Here is a 25,351-nt window from a genome sequence, read left to right on the forward strand (position 1 = left end):
ACCTATTCTAGGAAAGGATGACTATCGGGAACTTCACTTAGGCTTGTTGATATTTCACCAGAACAGGAAATTTGCACAAGTATTTTGACAGATTAACTACCAAAGATAAACAGTGTGGGGGGACAGATATAATGGCAGATTAATGTTTAATAAAATTCTGCTTCTTCAAAAAACATAATTGAAATATAAATAAAAAGTAAGACAACCGAAATGTACATCAGAATAATTTATTGCATGACTTGGTAATTAGTTATAACATTAGATCAAAACAAATCTTTACACTGTGTACAAACTATGATGCCCTCCGAGCTCCCTTTTCGACAATGAATTTAACCTCAAAATACTGATATATGCAGAACTGTATTGCTTTAAAAGGTCATATTTTACAATCTCCGTTGATAAAGCTTGTGAGTGGGTTTCTTTAGAGAGAAAAACGCCCAGTCACGGTTACCACACATTTGCATCTGTGCCACACCGCAAGAGCGTGAGGACCCCTTCTATGTGCTGCTGTCTATAAACCAAATATTTTCCATTTCAGTCCATTAGTGACGGTAGTCCAACTTCTTGAATCTGTAAGTGAAATAAATGAGTCTTGAATTACGGTTATTGCACACCAAAGTAAAACGAAACCACAAATGCATCACACCCAGCTTTGATTAAGTGTGTCCAGCACAAGCTCTTGATGACCTCTAGAATATTAAGTGTTAAAGAACATTAAAACACACCAAAAATTTTTGAAAACTCGCCTCAGCCTTAAAAAAAGGAAGAGAACACCTCAAAATACTTAACGACGTAACTGTATGAACGAAAACAGGCATATTTATCCTGTGTCGGCAGAGTGCAGAATCTTCCAGAAAGAAAGCAAATGCATGAAGGTACGGCAGTGACATAAACGCTCAGGAATGAAACTCGATTACATCAGGTTTGTTCACCTGATGGAAAAAAAACTCACTTTAGAATGTGACTGACAAAAGCGAGTCAGCATTTGTTATACAAAAAGGCTTGGTGGAGCAAGAGTGGATGGTTGGATGAACCTCCTACGCTGCCAAAACTGAGCAAGAGTTCACGAATTAAATGATCTTCAATGCACTGATGAATTAAAACGGGTCATTTTAAGCACATACTTTATCTGTTGCTTATGATCTCAAAAATAATGACACAAAAGGGCTTAAAAAAAAACAAAAAAAAAAACACCGTTGAAGTGCAAATTAATGTTCAGCCCAAATGAAATATACCTTCAGAAAAGAGCACCGCTGGATAGACCCAGAAGTCTTTGTACATTCCTCAGTGTTAAGACTGGTAAAATCAAGCGGGCAATCCCCACCAACCCACTCGGATATATATTTATACGAACACGCCCTTCTCTCCGCCTGCTCAGCATCATAAAACCATACGCACACACACTTGAACAGTCGCACACAATCACAAAACAGTCACACATGCAGAGAAACAGCTGGAACACCTCAGCACCAGAGCAGAAAGAATAACGCACGACAGAAAAAAGGACTGTGCTTTAAGCAGCACTCATGATGAACAATAATGTCATTGTTCTGAGAGTGCCGTTTTCTTCTGAAATGCATCATGGTCTTGATGTGAAGAGAAGTATTGTCAACCGCTGTGTTGACAGTCGGCAACTACACAGATACAATTGAGGGCCCGAATCACTAAAGCTGAAAGCATGTGCAAACCAGAATCGGTCATGCTCACATTGAGTAATCAATGGAACATGCATTTCTTGCTTTAGTAACCCGGCCCTAATTTCTTCAGTACATTTTAGTTTTAGTAGCACTAGACATCATATCAGTCTATCGCAGTCTCCTCCTCCAGGTCTGGGTTGTCCTCTTGGTCGGTCGTGACGCCCGCAGAGTCTGTCTCGGGCTGAGTCATAGGTTCCTCCCTCTGAACCTTCGTCAAATCCTCAGTTTCTTCACTTAGCAAATGTCCAGATTCAGGAGATGCCTCATCTTCCTCTGGTATGACTGGAATATCCTTCCTGTCGTCTTGAGACTGTGCGTCCACTGCTACCATGCGGCCATCTGTTTGGCCAGCAGAAATAATCTCATCCGCATCCTGGACGGAGGACTGGGTGCTGAAGGAGCGCAGGCGAGGCGGGTCGGCGGGGGGCAGCAGGGTCAAGGAGTCCACGCTCAGCGTTTCGGCATCATTGTTAGACAGGAGGGAGATGGTGGGTTGCGGTGCAGGGGTGAGGCTAGGCGCCAGGGAAAGTCCTGAAACAGGGAGAACAGGGTTGGTTAATCCCGCACAGGCCTCTACTTACTTATGGAGGAGGGGTGTGTTGCACACATGCAGAAACATCTATTCATACTGAAAAGGCAAGGTATGTAAAAGGCAGTAATGCAGACAGTGTGGAGGAGGAGAATGTTAGCTTTGTTAGGTTGTTTGTAATGTGTCTAAGTTTGTGTGTGCTGTGATAGATAAATGTGTGAGAGATTATAAATTCTGCTGGGATGATTGACAGACAGGATGGATTGATAGATGGCTAGATACATTGATAGGCAGGTAGAAAGGTAGATGGACAAACAGGTAGAAACGTAGATCTGACCTTCTATCTGACCTAGGTAGGTCAAATAATAGATAGATGGCTAGATAGACCAATAGATAAATGGATAGTTGGTTGGATTGATAGATGGCTAGACAGTAGAAAAGCAGACAGACAGACAGACAGACATAGATAGATGTCTGCCAAAAATAATTATATGAATGTAAAAAGAGGAACCTGAATGGCAGAGAGCCATGGAAGTGAAAAGAAGGCTGAAAAACAGGATCTAGGGTGGCATTTATTCATAGTCTTTGGTTGTCATCAACTTGCTAATACCATGCACTTCTAAAGAGAAGTTTCACAGTTTTTACAATGATGTTTGTATTCACACACACACACACACACACACACACACACACACACACACACACACACACACACACACACACACACACACACACACACACACACACACACACACACACACACACACACACACACACACACACACACACACACACACACCTTTAGTTTTTAGTAGCACAATGCCAGTCACTGGAAACTAAGGGGGCCACTCTGCATGGTCAATCTACATTAAAGCGTCACACGGACATGCCTGTTACGTCTGCCTGGAGCTCTAAACCCATTCTCCACCGTGCCTGTCATCCTCTGACAGAGAAAACACGCACCTCCGGCCTTCCCAGCCAGACCTGACTAGAGAACAGAGGGACAGATCAGAACGCATCCTACAGACATTAATTACAGCATCTAATCTGAAGGGTGCATGGAGCAAAACCTACAGCCAAAGGATATTATCAATTAGCATAACATGCAAAGCACGCTATTTTACCTCTACATAGGGAAACAAAGCAAGATTTTGGTGACAGCTTGATTTTAACTCTATAGCTCATTGGTTAGCACTCTAGCTCAGAACATGTTTAGGCTTGGTGCTCATGCAGGTTATCTGGGTTCGAGTCTAGCATGAAAAAATATCTTGATCCTTTTCCTCCTCTCTCTCCCAATGATTTCGTGACTCTTCCCTGTATCTAGCTGTCTAATACAAGAGGAAAAGGGGCACAAATAAAATTTAGTAGAGTCAACTTAAATCACCCTTCAAAATCCATTTTACTTCTGTAATGAGCCAATTCATTCATGCAGAACATTTTTATTACATTTTGATACACTACAAATGTATTTTATTTGGAATAACATGCACTCATGAAATGTGCACAATAAGACCAGGCACATGTTTTAAGAAGAGTAAAAGGTCAATTTGAATTTATTGTTGACTTTAACTCTATGCAGGTTGCATACGTGCAACCACACTTACACTACACAGTCTCTGTCATAACAGACATGTACCGAGGAAGAAATCGATGTCAGTCTCACCACAAATCCACACCTTCAAAACAATACGTCATCTGCTACCGCTGCTTCTGATTCTAAGAACTTCTCTTCAAAGATGTATCGCCCCACGAGGCATTAACAAACAGTGAATGTGGTCAGCTCACACTGCTGCACTCTGTTGTTTGTGACAGTGGCCCTTATTGAAACAACTTATTCATGTGACTTCAGAAGACTATTTGTCCAATTTTTTTGAGGGATTATTAAATGATATGGACAGTTTCACTTCAGACAAACCCCAAAAGGTCACTGTATTTCAAAATAGATCATTACAGTGATTCAGAGAATAAAAGGAACAGAGATACATAGTGAAAGAAAAAAAAAAAAAAAGCCCATGACCGTATTAGTTAAACGCCCCCGCCACAAGAAAGAAATCTGTAGGAGACTTCACAGAGGCCACAATACTCCACTCCTCTGTTCAGAGAATCAGCCAAAAGATTGGTTCCTGGTCTCTTGTGGTGTGAAGACTTTTTGAGCTTTCAGGTTTTTCCAAAACCATACCCGACCACCAGTGTTCAGCTCAGAAAGGCAGTGTGGGAGGCAGAGAGTGAGATAAAGCAGCCAATGGCTGCACAGAACTTTAGAGGTGAACAAAGTCCCTCAGGGACCCTTGTTCTATACCCAGCAAACACATTAAAGGAATGGGTCACTTCAAAAGGAACATTCTGCCATCACTTACTCACCCTCAAGTTGTTTCAAAACTGTATGAATTTCTTTCTTCTGCTGAACACAAAGGAAGATATTTTGAAGAATGTCAGTAACCCTACAGTTGATGTACTCTATTGACTTCCATAGTAGGAAATAGGAAAAAAATGACCATTTAAGTCAATGGGGTACATCAACTGTCTGGTTACTGACATTCTTCAAAATATCTTCCTTTGTGTTCAACAGAAGATAGAAATTCATACAGGTTTGTAACAACTTTAGGGTGAGTAAATGATGACAGAAGTTTCATTTTTGAAGTGAACTATTCCTTTAATTCCTGAGAGGCCCTTTAGGGGGCCTTTAAAAGTTGTAAAATAGTCTTCCACTTAAAGATCTACTTGACCATTGCTTACCATAGAATTTCTTTCTAAATGTGACAAAATTGGCTGGCTGACAAGTGCTAAAAAGGATGAAGTGGAAAGAACATGTAATTACATGTATATACACATTCAATCATGCATACATGCCCTTGAATTAGCAAAGAATTAGAGTGTATGAGTTGTGAGTCATTGAGTGTATAGAAGAGTATAGAAACATGAGTCTTAAGGTCCATTATTGCCATTGTTATGAATGGGGCTTTAATCATACAGCTATAATACTGCTGCGGCAGTTTAAAATCTTCATTTACAGGGTGTGACAATAAAACTGACACTGTAAAAGCTACTGGGAATGAGTTTAAAATCCCGCCCTACATTTTTTCTCATTCCAGAAGCCGTTTCACTGAGGGAATAGGGAAGAAAAGAATATTTCAACTTCCGTGTCATGCCGCCTTAAATAAAACGTTTTGATTGCAAAATCATAATAAATTGCAATTCAAGAATTTAAATTTCTGTAGCTCAAACCGTAAAGCATAAGCACTAGCAATGCCAAAGTCATGGGTTCAATTCCCAGGGAATGAAGAAACTGATAAAATGTCTACCTTGAAAGGATAAATGTAAGTCGCAATGCAATTATTGCAATTATTAACTTAAGAACTCCAATCTTATTCCAGATCTGTGGAAAAGCATACCTAGTGTTAAACTTGCAGAACAAAATCAAAATCACTGTCTTTATGTGGCGACTGACTGACTGACTAACTGACAGAAAGACATATGATGATGCGAGACACAATGACCAGCACTGTTTGCAGAAAATATACAAAGGAAAATAAATGATAGTTTTTACGGCCAACATTTTTTTTCCATTTAAAGCTGCAGTCCGTAACTTTTTTGGGTTAAAAATTATCCAAAATAAATTTGAGAGCAAGTACATAACCAGCCAGTGTTCAACACTATCTGCTTGCCTTAGCTTGATTCAAAACGGTAAGCTTGTAATAATGTTTTTAATTCCAGTGGTACTGGTGGATTTACGTGGGAAATTCGAGCATGTCTTTGCGTCATTACGTCACATCTGTGACATCACCGCACGGTGACTGACAGCCGCACACTCTCCTCAAACATTGGATTCATCCGCGCTGTGCCGTGCCGAGGTACAACTCACGTAAAGTTGATAATTCCGCGATTGACTGAAATTGCAGATTTCGAACAGAGATTGCGACAAAGAGGAAAAACTGCGGACTGCAGCTTTAAAAAAGTAGCTTCTTTTTTTTTACCGTAGATATCATTAGTCTATTAAGTCTGATCTACTATGTGAAAAAACAAAAATGATTATGCAATCTGCTTCTTTGCAAACCTGATACACATGAGGAGGTGCTTAGATTCAGAGGAGGGTGTGTCGTAGCATTTGTGTGAAGTGTTTTGGTTTCTCAGTAAAAGCAGTTGATAGTAAAATGGAGTGGTTGAGCAAAAGTAGAGAAGGGAGTGGCATGTGTGTAATTGTGTGTTTTACCTGTTTGACTCTGTGTTGCGGTGTGTGTGGGGTCACAGGGGCCGGTGGGGCCACTAGAAGGTGGTGAGGTGAAGGAAGTTGATGTGGGGTTGTGCTGGGCAACGTGAGCAACTGCAAAACCTGGAAAACAAAACACATCGTCACATATCTGACAGACAAATCAGTGAATGTCCTGCGATACTTTAACGATATTAAACGTTTTACTGATAAAATAAGCAGGCACAGTGGCTTAGTTGATAGAACAGGTGCGGGTTTGAGTCTGGCCATTCCCCCTATCTTGTCAAAATATTTCTGTTTTCAAAATAAATTAAAAAAAGAGATGAAAATAAAGAAGCTTTATATATACAAACAAATACACACCTTTACTTGCTGATAACTGAAACACTAGTCAGATTCCTAAATTTTGGTACAAATGAGAACAACCTTAAAGTGATCCAGTGGCAGGCAAAGAACAGGTCAGGCTTTTAAAACACTTGGCATCACACCAAGAGTTCTGGGAACCACAATCTCTTTTACCTGAACCAACAACACGTCATCAACAGGGACTGAGAGACAGCTATTAGTCATCTGTTTCCCTAAACAGAGAACTAACTTTTGTGAAATTAAGAGCATCACAATCCTACTCAAATCTAAAAGGGTCGATACGTTTTTGTAAATATTGAGAGATTTCCTCTTTGTAGTGAGGGGGCTTTTGAAGGGGGGGAATTCAGCATCAATTCATCTTGGGAATGACAGATGCAAGTGCTGCACAGTGGTCGGAGGGATTTTGAGGCATTCCTCTTGCAGAACAGTGGCCAGGTCACTATGTGATGCTGGTGGAGGAATTGTTTTGTGACTTTCTCCTCCAAAATACCCCAAAGTGGCTCAAAAATATTTAGATCTGGTGACTGGAAACAGGAGACTCAAGGTGCACATTAAGGGTACATTTATACGACAACGATATGCTTAAAGGTGCAATGTGTGATATTTCTGAGGATCTATTGACAGAAATGCAATATAAGATCCATAACTATGTGTTCAGTGGTGTATAAAGACCTTACTCAATGAACCGTTATTTTTTTATTACCTTAGAATGAGATTTATATCTACATAACCGCGGGCACCCCCTTCTATGAAGGTCGACATATTGTGACGTCATGTTTCTACCGTAGCCGAACGCGAACAAACAGCGCTACAGAGCCCGTTTCGTCACTACCTTGAAAGAGAAGCCGCAGAAAGTTAGAAGCCATAGACACCCTGAGTAATGACTTTTCCCTTGTCAGTGGTGTAAAATATGTAGTTGAATTGTTTTATGTAACTTAGTTCTTCTCCCTCGCTGTGTTATGGCTTTGACAATAAGCTGATTAGTACTATTGACCGCAAAACAGTAACGTTACAGGAGTCACCAACCCGACGATCGCGGTCGACAAGTCGATCTTGGAGGCATTTTAAGTCGATCGTGGAAGAGTTTACAAAACCAGAGAAAAAAAAACAATATTTGTATTCATTATTATTTATTAATTTGTGTGTAGTAAATGGTGTCTAGGGGATGTGGAGGCGCGCGCGCTGTTACAATCACGTCTTTTTTGCCCGCGCGCTACTTTGCGCTCATTCGGACACGTCGAGTATAAACAATGCTTTACGCTTTAACCAGCTCAGCCACAGCCCTACAGCATAACAGCTCATATTAGCCAGCTAAACTTTTACTACCCTGTTAGATAAAATATATACACTCACCTAAAGGATTATTAGGAACACCATACTAATACTGTGTTTGACCCCCTTTCGCCTTCAGAACTGCCTTAATTCTACGTGGCATTGATTCAACAAGGTGCTGAAAGCATTCTTTAGAAATGTTGGCCCATATTGATAGGATAGCATCTTGCAGTTGATGGAGATTTGTGGGATGCACATCCAGGGCACGAAGCTCCCGTTCCACCACATCCCAAAGATGCTCTATTGGGTTGAGATCTGGTGACTGTGGGCCCATTTTAGTACAGTGAACTCATTGTCATGTTCAAGAAAACAATTTGAAATGATTCGAGCTTTGTGACATGGTGCATTATCCTGCTGGAAGTAGCCATCAGAGGATGGGTACATGGTGGCCATAAAGGGATGGACATGGTCAGAAACAATGCTCAGGTAGGCCGTGGCATTTAAACAATGCCCAATTGGCACTAAGGGGCCTAAAGTGTGCCAAGAAAACATCCCCCAAACCATTACACCACCACCACCAGCCTGCACAGTGGTAACAAGGCATGATGGATCCATGTTCTCATTCTGTTTACGCCAAATTCTGACTCTACCATCTGAATGTCTCAACAGAAATCTAGCTCATCAGACCAGGCAACATTTTTCCAGTCTTCAACTGTCCAATTTTGGTGGGCTCTTGGAAATTGTAGCCTCTTTTTCCTATTTGTAGTGGAGATGAGTGGTACCCAGTGGGGTCTTCTGCTGTTGTAGCCCATCCGCCTCAAGGTTGTGCGCGTTGTGGCTTCACAAATGCTTTGCTGCATACCTCGGTTGTAACGAGTGGTTATTTCAGTCAAAGTTGCTCTTCTATCAGCTTGAATCAGTCGGCCCATTCTCCTCTGACCTCTAGCATCAACAAGGCATTTTCGCCCACAGGACTGCCGCATACTGGATGTTTTTCCCTTTTCACAACATTCTTTGTAAACCCTAGAAATGGTTGTGCGTGAAAATCCCAGTAACTGAGCAGATTGTGGAATACTCAGACCAGACGACGATATGTTTGTCCTGTTTTAGCCACCGTAGCTTCTTCGAAAGGGAGGGGGTGAGCAGTGGGCTGACCACTTAGTGCAACTCGCAACCGAACCGCTAGATGCCGCTAAAATCTACACACTGCACCTTTAAAACGGAGAAGTTTTTTCTTTGAGTTTTCTGCGTACAGATGACACCATTGTCAAATGATCCCTATTCACACGGATCCGCGAAAACGACTAAAAAAACTGTGTATTCTGCTGCCAGGCCATTAGATGGAGATGAAACAATATAGATTGAACACATAATACACATGTGCATGTGTTGTTTACACTGAGACCGTTTTCAAAAACTTGCACTTTGAAACCTGTTTTCAAAAGTTCAAGGCACCCAAAACACTGTTGTCGTGTAAATGAACGGCCAAAACGCAGTTTTAAGTTTTTAGTTAAAAAATGGTATTGTGTAAACAGCCCCTTAATTCTGCAGTCATTTGGGCAGCTGTGTTTTTATGCTTTTTATATATATTCCAGGTTAATATCTGGACATCCCCTTCAGACAGCTTCCTATTGAGTCGACAGTTACTCCTGTTGGATGTGATTCGGGTCCTTTGTGGTGGTATGCCAACATTACCCTGGATACCATAGCTCTCCATACACCACAAAGACTTGCTGTCCTGGTCACAGATGAGCCAGCGAGACAAGCACCAACAATTTGTCCTCTTTTGAACTCTGATATGTCTCCCATTATGTTGTGTGGATTGCAATATTTTATGTACAGCTGTGCTATTGCTTTGCTAATTCAACCTTCATACTCTGATCTTACTGATGGAATGTAAAATCACTGAAGATCGGCCACCAGGCCGTGCATATAGGTGTGAAATCTCCAACACTAATTGCCAGTGTTTCAGTTTGATTGTCCAACCAATTTATACAGGATTTGAAATTAACTTTGTCACTCATCAGCCAATTTGGCTACTAACTTTTTAAGTTACCAGCCATTCAGAGCTTTTACAAGCTAAAACATAAATATCAGAAATAATCCAGATAAACAAAGCAGTGTTTCCGCTACATTCATTCTGCCGTGGCGGGCCGCCACACCTAAAATCATCCCGCCATGGCTGCAGCTTCTCGGTCCGATATTGTATGTGTTATTGTTAAGCCCCACTAAAGGCATACAAAACAGTTGCCTTTTAAGTCGTTAAGTTAAAGGAAACTCATCTCTCCTCAGTCATTCTCCATTCAGCATTCAAACAGCACGTCACGTTCGGTTACGGCAGTACACGACGACACCCTCTTCAAGATCAATGTTCCCATTATTATATTTTATTTGTAGATAAAGGTCTATAGTTTGCATAAAATTACTTTATCTTGCTGGAGTTTATAGCGCTTTCTAAATCATATTCCTTTCTCCCGGGTGTCTACAGCACTAGAGTAGAGAGCACTATGAATTGTTCTTCATGCGCACTGTAAGTTAACTGAAATTTAAAACTGTTAAAAGAAAAGGCTCAATAAACTGTTGCATAGATATAATACATTAAGCATAGATAGATATAATCTCTTCGCTTTGTGCTTTGAACTTTTCAATGCGAAGCGCTGCACGCTGTGACTTCGCGTTGCTTCAAGTGCATCATTCTGCGCACGGGATGCGCATAATCGCTTTGCCGCCTTTCATGTTATAATGCTTAGGGGAGGTTTAAACACCTGGGATAAGGGGCGTGGCCAATGATAAGGGGCGTGGCCAATCACTCATGGGCCACGCCCCCTCCTCCTGGCGAAATGGGCCTGCCACCACAGCTGGAAAAAATCCTAGAGAAAACACTGCAAAGTCACTACTTAGATTTAACTATATTAATTATTATATCAGATTCTGAATCATTGTATTGCTTTTAGCTTTACAACGGTCAATATTTTTTTGCAGATACCATTCAAATAAAATAAAATGGAAATACTAATGGAAAAAACTAAATTCTCTGTGATTTCTCTAATAACTGCTATGAGTTTACCTGCATGTAGCAATAAAGACAGGATGCTTTTTGCCCAAAAGTCTTGGACATGCGGCATTTATGAGAATGGATTAATTGTCTCCTAGGGCTCTGGTGGAGCGTTAACCGGTCGCACAGCAGACAGGCTTCATTCTGTACTCGCGTTCAAGGAAGCAGTCCAAAACAGTAGATCACAATACAGGCAAAAGTTCACTTCGAGAATGAACAAAGTGGGGTCAATGAGATTGAATTAAGGTATTTGAAAAAACAGCGAAAAGAAATCTGTAATCAATATTATTTCTCTATATGAAGCATATTTATTCAAGCCACAAAAACAAACCTGTTACTGAAAAATGCACAATACACAATATTCTAGGGTGAAGTCAGTACATACATATATTTGTCCTAAATCATTATATTTTAATGGAAACCTATTGTGAGTAAGTCGTAGTTGTACACGGCCGCCGTAGTGCCACCAGTGTGCATACGGTCATAGAAAACAATGTATTCGAATTTTGAACTTTCTCTCAGTGTGAATTTCAGTTTACGTGTTGCTTTTCTAATGTTTGAGGCACCTTTTAGGAGAAGGGGTCTAATAGCACAAGTAATAGAACATAATTAATGAATAATAACCCACCAAATTGGCTAGTGTGTTGATATGCGTTAACCGCCACAGTGGATTTTAACCAGCATTTGACGGGTGTTAATATATATATATATAGTCATCACATCACTTGGTGAATTACCCACTGGTCTGGTACCAAACGTCTAAATAAGGGTTGCATACTGACAGCACAGCTGGCGGAGAGGAAGCGTTACCTAGAAACCTCAGACAAAACAGAACTGTAACTTGGAGAAGCATTATAGAAATTCTGGGGAAAACAAAATTAGGATGTGCAATTTTTCAGAAAATTATTCACGTTTCTGTGCAAATCTCCACAAAGAGAGTGAGCCCTTTTAGAAACAAAAAATGCAAAGGAGTTAAATGTTTCACAACATATTAAATATAGCTTAACAAATATAACAAACAGGAACCTCTGATGTTGTGAACTGAACTCTTTCCTATAAAATATAAATTTCACATTATGACAACTCATCTACCACCATGTCATCCAGGAAGATTACAGTTATAAAAAATGTCTAAACGCATTTTTGATACCTTTAAGTTATGCAGCAGCTTGCTCAAAAACCTACAAGAAAAGATCATTTTTTAAATTAACTTGAGCAATAATATACACCAAGGCATAGCTATAAGTTCAAATAACTCTTACATTTAATGTATACTTTATACATAAAATGACGTATAAATATGTAATGGAGCCTTTGATGATACTCCAGTGTTCAGTGTCACATGATCCTTCACAAATCATTCTAATATTATCTGATATTATCAGAAACATTTCTGATTATTTTCAATGTTCAAAAGAACATTTTATTTGAAATGGTAAAGGCTTTTACATTATAATCTTTAGAAAATATTTTGATCGATTTTATGCAATCTTGCTTAATAAAAGTATTAATTATTTTCCACAGAAAATAGGCACCAGTGGATAACAGCTGGCCTCTTAAAAGGATAGTTCACCCAAAAATGAAAATTACCCCATGATTCACTCAGCCTCAAGCCATCCTAGGTGTCTATGACTTTCTTCTTTCAGACGAATAAAATCGGCCGTCTGTCGGAAGCTAGTTATTTTAGTTGATTAAGTTTTAAATATTGATATTTTTCTTACACAAATGCATCGCTTCAGAAGGCCTTTATTTACCCCCTCCGGAGAAATATGGATTTACTTTTATCATGGATGGATGCACTTTTTTGGGCTTCAAAATCTTTACATTCACTGCCATTTTAAAGCTTGGAAGAGCCAGCTTATATAACTATCCCTTTAATCTTCTGTGATTTCCTCTTAATCGTTCACACATTTACCTGGAACTTTATCTACGGAGGCGAAGGCTGGGCCGCGTCTGGACTGGTCATAGAAGCGGAAAGGCAGAGATGTTGTAACAGATGGTTGGCTAAAGCCCAGCACCTCTGTGGAAGGCTGAACAGGAAGATCCAATAGAGCTGGAGCATGAATGTTTATGGAAGGAAGGGGAAACAAAGAGAACATGAGCAAAATAAAGAAGAAATGATTGAGACATGATCCACGTTTCCACTGTCGGGCCAAGAGCGTGCTAGGGCGTGCCAGGGCCAGTCGCCCTTCCACTGTCACTTCCGGGGCTTGACCGGGCCTCGTGTGGGCTTCCTCGGGGCCAAATGGCCAGGGTTTTTGGCCCGCAGAATACCTTGGTCCAAAGCATGCCAACTGGGGCTTGAGGAGTGGTTATGAACAAAGGTGGGGTTTACCTGAGTCAGGAGAGGGTCAACACCGCTGCTTATTTCCCATGAAATCATAATAGGCTACCAGCTAACCTCAACATTAAAGATATTTAAAACAAGTTTCAGCTCAAAATGCACCAGCAAGTGTCTGAGATAACTTCTGATTGCGATCCGATGGGGATTCTGATCACCTTGTGAGGCAGAAATATATTTCTATGTCATGCTAAAGGCTACTTATGCGAATCATTGTAAATCATAATAAACTTACATTATACTTATGAAAATACCAGGGACCACGTTTGAAGAACTTCATATCATATTATATATGATTTTAGAACAAATCATATGTGATTATAATCATGTATTTATTAGGTTTCATATTTCATCTGTCTTTTCTCCTTGCATTTGTTGATACCAGACTTCTGCATCCACATTAAATGGATAAATTACATATACTCCGGTAAACTCCCTCTATTGCTCTGGCTGAAAGGATCAGTATAGTGAGACGAAAGACAGGAACATCCTAATAGAAATCTAATAGAAATGCTCATTCTCTGTAAAGAAATGTGACATAAACATATGATATTTTAATCAATATTTTGATTTTGATAAGTCTTTGGACATAAAAGCCCTATCGGAGTGGTTTTGTGCATTCCTGTCATCACAAATAAACGACGCAATAAGTATGTATTCTCTTTTTATGTGAAATAATGATAAATACCAGTTTGAATGAAGTGTATTACTGACATAAATGAATAAATTACTGTCATTGTAACTTTTATTTTCATCGTTCATCATTGGTCAGACATTGATGCTGGAGTCTTAATGTGAAGACCTAACGTCCACTTCTGTTTTGTGATCTAGCTAGTTTTCATTCAGTTTCCCCTTGCTGGTGATATGGTGGGGTTGTGTGATGTTTTCTCCAGGGAGGTGTTAAGGGTGGGTTTTAGGGTAGTACTGCGGTGCTACTGGCTCAACAGTGGAAAGGCAGCTTGATTATGGCCTCGCTGCTCAAGGTCTGTGACTATTGGCCCCATTTGCCCTGTTGTTAGCCCTGGCTCGCACTGGCTCGACAGTGGAAAAGCGGCTTTTGATTAACACATTTTTCTCCAGCTAGAAATTAAAACAAGCATTACAGGTAAAAAATCCAAGATAAAGGGAAATTCCATGTCTCTGCGAATTGGTACAATTAACTGTAAAGCACCTGTCATCCATTCATTTGAAATGTTATTCAGGCCTGTTAAAGTATAAGTCCCAGCTGTTGTGTTGTTGCACAACACCTGGGAGGTCTGAGAAAGTATAATTTATAGTGCTGGGCAACGATTAAATTTTTTTTAATCGCGATTAATCGCATGATTTTCTTGCGATTAATCGCGATTAATCGCATTGTTACGCGCAAACTTTAATAATGAATTCTAAAGTAGTGTATTACTCACTTTTGATTTAAATGTACTGCTATATACACAAAAGTGTAATAACATGTGGTTTGCAAAAACTTTAAACAAATAAGGTGCTTTATACCAGCAGTATTCCCTTTACACAGCAATAAAATATTTATTGTAAATCTCAACTTAAACATTAATGTAATTAAATCAAATATTAAAACAAAGCTATTTGCCACTGCCAGGGCATTACCTTTTACCTAGCTTGTTAAAATGAGTCCAGTTTTCTTGTTTTTTTTCTTAACAGGTATCAACAGGTCTCTTTTAGCAGCAGAAACAGTCTATGTAGTCAGAGGTCATGAGATATAAGTCGACCAACGTTACTTCTCTGATAGTAGCTTAGGTTTGGTCATGCCATGGTTTCCCACGTACACTAAGATTGCATTAAACAGAGGTAAAGCCCAATTTATACTTCTGCGTCGAACTTACGTCGTACCCTGACGTGCACCTCTCCAAAAATGTAACAACGCGTCAATTCTACGCGTACCGCAAGCGCTGTGATTGCTAGAACCGCTCCACGGGTTTCACATGCTCCCTCTGCATGTGTAATTGCGCGTCAACGCGGACAACGAGGCAGAAGTAAAACCAACCAACGCGTAGTGTATAGCGTAAGTCCGACACAGAAGTATAAATCAGCCTTTTAGAGTGAGGTGAATTGGTCGAGCACAAGGTGCAGCGACAAGCGGGTGCGTTCTGTGAAACTTGCGGTCATGCTCGCCTCACGCGCTCGCCTCACGCCCGCGCCCGCCCGTTGCCGAAGTTGAATTGTCTAAAAGGACTTTGATTGTCTATAACTTTTTGTACACGACGCGCAGTACAAATCATTGGAAGAGAGACTGATCCTCGGCTCGCTGTTTGTGAGTTTCCAATATTTAAATCGACAGAAAGGAATTCACATTGCAGAGCATCCCCGCTAAACTACACGCAGGCACATCAGGTAAAGTTATGTATAATTTTAATTTAAGTTAAAAAGACTACAGCTGCATAGCGCACAGAAGCCGTTGCCATGGTTACTATCCATAGAGCGCCTGTCATTCACTCGCGGAGCGCTGTCTCCCTTTCTGTTCACCAGAGAGAACCTGCCAAAGCCTCTCTCCACTGCTGGTTTGGGTGGGTTATTTGCTGGCTGACCAACATCCCACCACTCCTGTGATCCATGGTTTGACTGTAGGCCTATGTCCTATTCAGAGCCAGTGTGCAACGGACTTTCAAAAAAAAAAAAAAAAAAACTGCGTTAACGTGCGATAAAAAAATTGTCGGCATTAATTAATAAATGCGTTAACGCAATAATAACGCGTTAACTTGCCCAGCCCTAATAATTTATAAACAGATATGAGTTGCTGTAAAAAAATAGTTTATGGCTTTGTCTTCAAGGCAATTTACAGTTAAAAAGCAGCCAAGGCCTGACCTGCGATCCTCTGCATTTTCATGCGCCTGGCCTGGATACGGCCCTTGGCTAGTCGCTGTTTGGCGATGATGCAGCGAATATGGTCTGCAAAGATGAAGTTAGCCTGCAGGATGGGCACAGGCTTGGCGTGAGGGTTAGACGTGGGCTTGTGTATGATGATGTTCAGAGCCCTGCTGTCGTCTTCTACTCCTGAAACCTGCATGTCCTGTGAACATATGCAGATGATTAAAATTGAGTCATCAATTTATGCAGGAAGTTTGGCTTCTAAGACTAAAAATGCAAAAAGTATTTTAAAGTATATCATTTTTATTTAATTGTTTTCATTTTATTTGTTCATTCATTTTATTTAACTTATTTGCATTTGCTTTATTTATTTTCTTTGGGCGTTCCTATAACACTCTTAACATGTCTTGCTATCACTCCTTACATCTCACAATACTTATTTAGCTGCAAATAATGTCATAATTGTTGTGCTAACAAAAAGATGAATGGTGTCACTTAAGACCAAGCCTTGCTAAAAAGAGCGATTTAAAAATGCCTAATTATGATTAATTTTGTTCAAAAATGCAACACTAATCAGTTTTAACTGAAAATATCATGTGATACACAAAGTGACGATAAAATGAAATTAGCAGATTAAAATGATTACAGTTGATTTGATTTCACCCCAGCCTATTATCACATTTATGCAAGGTAGGGTGCTTAACAACTGGTTTAAAGGTATTTCATCTAGGGCTGGGCGATATGGCTGAAAACTGTATCACGATATCAGTGTTTCATATCGGTCGATATCGATAATTATTGATTTTTTTATGACCCATTTAAAATAAGGACCAGGAGAAAAAATATATTACATTTAAACATTTTTATTTTAAACTTACCCTTCCTCTGATTACAATCCCAAGACAGAAATGTCAACACAACCATGGAAAACTCAAATAATTAGAATGTAAACATAAGTCTAAATTCACAATCAGACCTGCAAACTCCTCAGAGTAAAAAAGGTGACAGTGGCGCGGCGGGACGGGGGTGGTGGGGGGTTGTGATCGTACGTGCCCCCTGCTTGATTTCTTTTTTGAGACATCACGGTTCGGTACGATTTCGGTACAATGGAGTGAAAAGCAAAACAGAAATATATTAGGCATTTTTATAAATGTCTTAAGCCTTGTATTTTTTAAATAAGTTTTATTAATAAAGGCATAGAACCAGTTTATTTATAGTGCACTGATAATAGTTTTATATAATTGGTTTATTAATTAAACTAATAAAAAGATAGATATGAGATATGTTTGGTAATTGTACCTGAATGAATTTAAAATTAATTTGCTATATTTCAGATCAATATATTTGTTTTCCTTAATTTTAATTAACCCTAACTTTATTCTCATCAGAATTATAAATAATTGATTTCCGTATAAAATAATCTACCAACATATTTCACTTTCTTTTTTAATCAATGTGTAACTTAAAAATAAACAGATTAGTGCTCTGTTTTGAGGACAAGAAATGAAAACCAATGCGATATGATGAATGTCCAAAAGTTTGAACACACAGACTGTTTTACAAAAGGGTTGGATAAATATGTTTTGCTTTTAAAACGGTGTGTGACAGTTGTAGGTTACAGTTTGACAAGAAATACAGTGTGACAAAAGCACAATGTTGTGTTTTATTGCGAGTATAGGCCTACACAAATATAAGTAAACACTTTGCAGACTGAATGATGTCCTGTATTAACAAAATGACGGAGTATGTTTTTATGTCTCCACTGTTCGATCGCGCCCGCGTGTCTCTCTCTCTCTCTCGCGCGCGCGCTCGCGCGGAGTCGGACACACACACACACACACACTCCAGCATTGAAATCTTGACATCGCAGCCTGTTCATTATGCTGTGTTCACATCAAACGCGAATAGAGCGAATTATCCAATAATGTTTCGCAACTCTAGCCTGCATGGCATGCAGATGAAGGGCACTCATTTTCTGCTTATCAATCGCCGGTTACTGAAGAGGAACCCAGCAGCACGAGACAACGATATGGCGCAACAAAACTGACACGTTACATGATTGCCTGAGCGTGTCACTCCCTACGTTGCTAGGTTACCAGAGAGCGCGTGCCTTTGATAATGCAACCAAACTTGCTTCGCAACCTGTGGTTTCTTCCGACGAAGAAAAAAAATATCGAACGTTTTATCGAACACATTTTTTATTGATATCGATCACGTGTCTATCGCGATACATATCGTTATCGTTTTATCGCCCAGCCCTAATTTCATCCATATGGGTTGCTTGGAATAGTTTATGAACACTCATGTCCAGTAATGTCAGTATCATTACTTAATTCATAAAATCATTAAATCAAAGTTCATGACATTCTTTTACTAGTTAAAAACAATTTGAATGCATTTTAATTAGTAATCTGTCATATAAAATAATATATAATGATATTATTGAAAGTTAATATAAAGTGTTGATTACATTTTAATGTAGTTTACAAATCCTCTAAAGCTTTCCTCATACATATTATGTTGGCTGGACACCCCCAAAGGGTTATGATGCAACACATGCATTACCCAATTAATTATTTTAATTGACCTCGCATTCAAATTGGGGCACTTTGTTCAGGGCAGTATAAATGCATTTCTGCAACTCTGAACAGCCGAAAACCAGATTTATGAGATTTTTTTTAAATTGGTTTTTGAGACGAGCCCTTAAATACCTTCCTTTAGTACATGCATTAACTTCAAAATCTGACAGAGGACTTTACTTCTGAGCATAAACATCACAGTCTTGACAAGAATGTGGCTAAAGTGTACTTTTTTTTGTTTGAGCGTCATGTTTGCAGTGTAGGAGTGGAAATGAAGCAGACCTGCAGAAGGCCAGCAAACTTGACAACACCCCAGCCAAGACGCTTTGAATCCGGTTCCACAAGACTCATCTGGTACACATCAACAGCCAAGAAGCGCTGAGCTTGAACCCCATCTTTACTCACTACCATGCAAGCAATAAGATCGCTGTTATCTAGAAGGGAAAAAGGACAAAAAACACTTTTGTTTACGGTTAAATAATGGATAGTTAATTCCAAGGGTCCTTCAACAAACTTTCATACATCAGTAAAACAGGTCAAAAAAGGTCAAAGTTCACACGGTGCAACCACTTCAAGCTATTAAAACAAACTCAGATGAAAAATTTCACCAAATATACATGTCCAGATCTGCTTCACACACAATACCACATTCTATTAGTAGCCTCTGATCACATGCTTCAGGAAATTTAGCATTGAAATTTCAATTAAATCATTTAATCTATTTCGCTTAAAACATAAGGACTTGCACATTTTAATATAGTCATGCATTTACCATTACAAAGTGTTAAAGGGGTCATATAATGGTACATGCACTTTTACAAGTTGATTGTACTGAAATGTGTGTTGGCAGTGTCTGTACACAGCCATCATATAATGATAAAAATCCATCCAGTGGTTTTGTTTTAATCTCCTTATACACTCACCGGCCACTTTATTAGGTACACCTGTCCAACTGCTCGTTAACACTTAATTTCTAAGCAGCCAATCACATGGCGGCAACTCAGTGCATTTAGGCATGTAGACATGGTCAAGACAATCTCCTGCAGTTCAAACCGAGCATCAGTATGGGGAAGAAAGTTGATTTGAGTGACTTTGAACGTGGCATGATTGTTGGTGCCAGAAGGGCTGGTCTGAGTATTTCAGAAACTGCTAATCTACTGGGATTTTCACGCACAACCATCTCTAGGGTTTACAGAGAATGGTCCGAAAAAGAAAAAACATCCAGTGAGCGGCAGTTCTGTGGGCGGAAATGCCTTGTTGATGCCAGAGGTCAGAGGAGAATGGCCAGACTGGTTCGAGCTGATAGAAGGGCAACAGTGACTGAAATAACCACTCGTTACAACCGAGGTATGCAGCAAAGCATTTGTGAAGCCACAACACGCACAACCTTGAGGCGGATGGGCTACAACAGCAGAAGACTCCACCGGGTACCACTCATCTCCACTACAAATAGGAAAAAGAGGCTACAATTTGCAAGAGCTCACCAAAATTGAACAGTTGAAGACTGGAAAAATGTTGCCTGGTCTGATGAGTCTCGATTTCTGTTGAGACATTCAGATGTTAGAGTCAGAATTTGGCGTAAACAGAATGAGAACATGGAACCATCATGCCTTGTTACCACTGTGCAGGCTGGTGGTGGTGGTGTAATGGTGTGGGGGATGTTTTCCTGGCACACTTTAGGCCCCTTAGTGCCAATTGGGCATCGTTTAAATGCCACGGCCTACCTGAGCATTGTTTCTGACCATGTCCATCCCTTTATGGCCACCATGTACCCATCCTCTGATGGCTTCTTCCACCATGTCACAAAGCTCTAATCATTTCAAATTGGTTTCTTGAACATGACAATGAGTTCACTGTACTAAAATGGCCTCCACAGTCACCAGATCTCAACCCAATAGAGCATCTTTGGGATGTGGTGGAACGGGAGATTCGCATCATGGATGTGCAGCCGACAAATCTGCGGCAACTGTGTCAATATGGACCAAACTCCCTGAGGAATGCTTCCAGCACCTTGTTGAATCTATGCCACGAAGAATTGAGGCAGTTCTGAAGGCAAAAGGGGGTCCAACCCGTTACTAGCATGGGGTACCTAATAAAGTGGCCGGTGAGTGTATGTTTTCCCCTGCCTCAAATCGAGCCGTTCGAGCCTGTGACATCACAAGCTCGCACGCCCCTCCCACGATTGTTGATTGACAGAACGGTTTCAACACAGACCCGCCCTCGGTCGTGAGCTAGCTGTCAATCATAGTCTGCGCGGACCGGCGCGGTCATTGTTGATATGCTGGAGGAGCACTGTCTATGAGCAGAATGGCGTCTAAGCGATTGTGGTGTTCTGTTCTTGGGTATAATAACGAACACAGCAGTCATTTTAATGTTCCTAAATCCGAACCGCCAAAGACGCAGTGGCTGAGTTTGTTTTCGAAGGGAATATTCCCCACGAGCAACGTCAATGCTCTCATGTTTGCGCGAATCATTTCACACACCAGACTGCTTTATAAACGAGGAGGTATAAAGCTGGTTTTGCTAAGAAGCTGCTCCTGAAAAAAGATCGGTACCAGATATTTGTGTTCCTGCTGAATCTCCAGAAGAATGGAAGTGAGTGTAAGGTTTTATTAAACTTTATATTAATATTTATATTAATCCTTGTAAATCGCTAGCTGCACGCTTCACAATGAATGCGTCTAAGGTTTACACTCAGTCAGGGTACATTACGGCATGTTTTCTATGTATGACGTTCTCAATATAATGCATAATCCCACGTTTATACTGAACAACGCGTTATGGTTATTGTGTTACAAACGGTGTACGCCAGAGCCGGCTCTGGTGTACGCACAGAACAGAGGGGCGGGGTGAGCAAAGCTCATGATCATTTAAAGTCATATGCACTGAAACGGCGTGCTGAAAACAGAGCTGTTTTTTACCAGGTAAAATAAGTGTTTTCTTACAATACTAATGAGAATTTTTAATTAAAGTATATTACAAACTTTTAATTTAGACCCTAAAGAATCATATTAGCTTGTACAAAAATGGCATTATATGACCCCTTTAAGAAAATGTCAGTGCCGAGTGAATTTAATCATATTAAAGAGACCTGGCATGAAATCAGACTGCACTCATGCGGGAGTTTTCAAAAACACTCCAATGAGTCATGACCAACACAGTATATCGCAGCTACATAGGTGGGCGGAGAAGGAAGAAGGGGAGGGGTAAATAAGGGAGGTAGGTCATGAATGTTTTAAGTTGGTTTCAGACCAACTGAACTACTAATAGCTGAAACAGCATCGTCACAAGTTGAGGTACTATGACTTTGTAGCAGTTTCTCTTTGTGCTCTGCACTTCCTTAGAAGTCACACTGATGGGTTGAGGAATTACTTCAGAACTGAAAGAGCAAGGGTTGCTCTTCCTTTTAACGCATAGCCAACTGTGATGACAGAGAATTATGTTGCCTCTGGGGAAAATTATCTGCTGTGATTCCAAGGAATACCCACTTCCATGTAGTTACAGTTTGACTTGTTAACCAGACAGCTGAGGCTCAGTAGTTCTGCATTTTTAAAGCCACAAATACCATAATGCACACCAGCTCTGTGGAATCTCGTATCCTTAAGGGAACCCGGGATGCACTGCACGGGTAGTCAAAAATGTTGGTTGATTCATTATAAAATTGTATTTTAAAATAGGAAACCGAACATGAGCTTCAGTGCTTATAAATGACAGGCTTATTACGTGAAAACTGGGTGACTTCATAAAAAAAAAATCACTTTTGATTGATTCAGGACAAATGTAATGAATCATTCAGAAACATTTGGGAACCAGTTTGACCAATCCATTAAAGGGACCTTCATCAAAAGAATTTGCTCACAAATTGATATCACAAGGCAATATAGCCAACAAAATAAGTTAAAGCAAAACATAACCAAGATATCGTCTACATTCTGTACATTTTGATAATTAATAGTTGATAATTTAATTCAGTTGATTTTAATTCAACAAATTATTCAGATCAATTTGATTTTACGGATTAATTAAAAATTATATTATGAAAAGAACAATTTCCTAACAAACCAAAAATTTGCACCAGTGCTATATATGTACACTGTCGTTCAAAAGTTTGGGATTGGTACATTTTAAAAAAAATGTTTTTAAAATAAGTCTCTTATGCTCACCAAGGCTGCATTTATTTGAATAAAATGCAAAAAACAGTAATATTGTGAAATATTATTACAATTTTAATAGTGCTGTCAAACGATTAAAATATTTAATCGCGATTAATCGCATTAATGTCATAGTTAACTCGCGATTAATCGCATTTAATCACACATTTTTATCTATTGTAAATGTCCCTTGATTTCTTTTTGTCCCATTATTTTTTCTCATTTTAATGCTCTTATCAACATGGAAAAGTGGATCGGCTTGCTTTGTGCTAATGTTTTTTATTGAAAACAATATTGGCATATAGCCTACTGTTCAATTTCACACTAAAACATTCTCACTTGGAGCAAATAATCTCTCACACAATGTAACTCTGTCCATCAATAAAAGGGTGAAAGAAATACTGACGAGGTCCTGATATTGACGAGGGGGCAGAGAATTCGCATCAGCTGTGTGAGTGTGTGTGCTTGGCCATCATCAAGTTCAGACTGGACGTGCTGCGATGATGATAGCTCAGTTCACAACGACAAAACACACAGATCACTTTGGTCTTGTCAATGGAACCATTTGGCAACTTTTTAAAAGTAAACTTTCCATTCAGAATCTTATTGGCATCCATTTCGGCGTCTCGCGCTCATCATCCACTCAAAACTGGACGTTTTGAACGTTCCTATAACATTCAGAAATAACATTTTTATAACATAATGGAAACGTTATGAAAACGTTCTTATAACCTACAATTGTTAGCTGGGGAAGAGGAGAGATTTGCGATTGCACTGAACACGTTTTAAGTGCAGGCATATTCTCTGAGCGAGCCTTACAAGAGCAGCGTGTATCTGAGAGCGCGCGAGCAGAGAGATTCGTGCTCATAGACATAATAAATACATGTCTATGTTCGTGCTCGGCACATTATATTCCGCGCGCGAGCAGAGAGATTCGCGCTCGCGCATCCGGCTCGCAAGCCCAAACAAGTGTGTGCGGCGTGCCTGTTGTTTTGTTTCCGGTCTAGTTAGATCCGCTTGCGCTTTCAAAGCATCCTCGCGCGGCGAAAGCCATAATATGAATGGGTTTCATAGGGCAGCGCCGCGCATGCCGCGTCCTGTTGCAAAAACATGTGAAAAAAAACTACAAAGTTTGCTAGGCCAAAAAGACAGTTAATCGCGCGATAAAAAAATTAACGCCGTTAAAATGGGTTTGCGTTAACGCCGTTAATAACGCGTTTAACTGACAGCCCTAAATTTTAAATAACTAATTTTACAATTTAGAAAAGTCCAGTCTTCAGGTTCACATGATCCTTCAGAAATCTTTCTAATACACTGATTTGCTGCTTAAGATTAACTTTATAAACATCTTTATCAAAGAAAAATTTATCAAAGACAAACATTATCAATGTTAAATCTGCAGTGTATATCTGAAAAACTTTTTTAGGCCAAATTATAACTAAAAATGTACAGTATGTCCACTTTTATGATATCTTTGCCTGCCATATTAACATTACCTGATATTTCTAGGTCTTCCATGAATCATGATGTAAAAGTCAAATATTAAGGGGACATTTCACACTGAACACATTTTTGGTTTAGAAAAACATGAGACGTTGGCAGTGGAATTTGGGAAAAATACACTCGAGATGTGTATTTTAAAAGTAGAATTTTTTAACTTGAGCGCCGTTTTTTTATTGCTGTGTCCTGCACACGATGCAGCACAATACGTGTGACACAAGCCCAACAGTCAAACACGTCCATCTTAGTGTGCGTTTTTTTACATTGAAAAACAATGGAAAAGTAGTGCAGTGGAATGAAAAACCGTGTTCCGTGTGAATGGCCCCAAATAATCTAGAAAATAATCTTCAGCACATGATAATTTTAGTTACTGCAGAACAAACTCACTCTAACCCCATATATGAGTAACCGAATCATACCATACAGACCACCAACTGAATCATCAATAGACTCAGGACAGTTACATCCTGTTTGATTTCAAGAGAAAATGTAATGTGCATGTGCATTTTATCAATATCCCATTAATAGAAAAGATATCTGCTCTCAACCAAAGTGGGGGTGGGGTGTTACATGCAAAAGTACCATGTGATTAAGTGTTCAAGGTGTGACATTTTTCTGAGAACTTCTTCAGAAAGTGTTCACATGTCATGTGTATTAATCATTATGTGAATGCATGCAAAAAAGGAAGCAAGAAGAGCAAAAAATACACAAGAACATGTGTCTGTACTGTAGGTCTTTCAGTTAATGTGTTAAAAAACTGACAGCAAAGAGTGGAAAATATTCAGCAAGGATTCATGCAAGTTCACACAATGCACTGTGATGCTTCTACGGTGT

General features: G+C 39.7%; 1 protein-coding gene across 1 annotated transcript in view; it reads right to left on the reverse strand.

Annotated features, from left to right (window-relative positions):
* Positions 1–213: 213 nt before the first annotated feature.
* The window catches only part of clec16a (C-type lectin domain containing 16A), a 66,931-nt gene continuing 41,793 nt past the window's right edge, over positions 214–25,351 (reverse strand). The window contains exons 19-23 of the mRNA XM_056258171.1: positions 19,149–19,300; positions 16,285–16,489; positions 13,042–13,179; positions 6,437–6,556; positions 214–2,228 (exon numbers count right to left, since the gene is read on the reverse strand). Coding sequence (XP_056114146.1) covers positions 1,801–2,228; positions 6,437–6,556; positions 13,042–13,179; positions 16,285–16,489; positions 19,149–19,300 — 1,043 coding nt within the window. The 3' untranslated portion in view covers positions 214–1,800. The remainder of the gene's footprint in view (positions 2,229–6,436; positions 6,557–13,041; positions 13,180–16,284; positions 16,490–19,148; positions 19,301–25,351) is intronic.

This window comes from Rhinichthys klamathensis, unplaced genomic scaffold (genome assembly GCF_029890125.1).
Source record: "Rhinichthys klamathensis goyatoka isolate OS25496 unplaced genomic scaffold, OSU_Roscu_1.1 h1tg000149l_1, whole genome shotgun sequence".
Classification (NCBI taxonomy): Eukaryota; Metazoa; Chordata; class Actinopteri; order Cypriniformes; family Leuciscidae; genus Rhinichthys; species Rhinichthys klamathensis.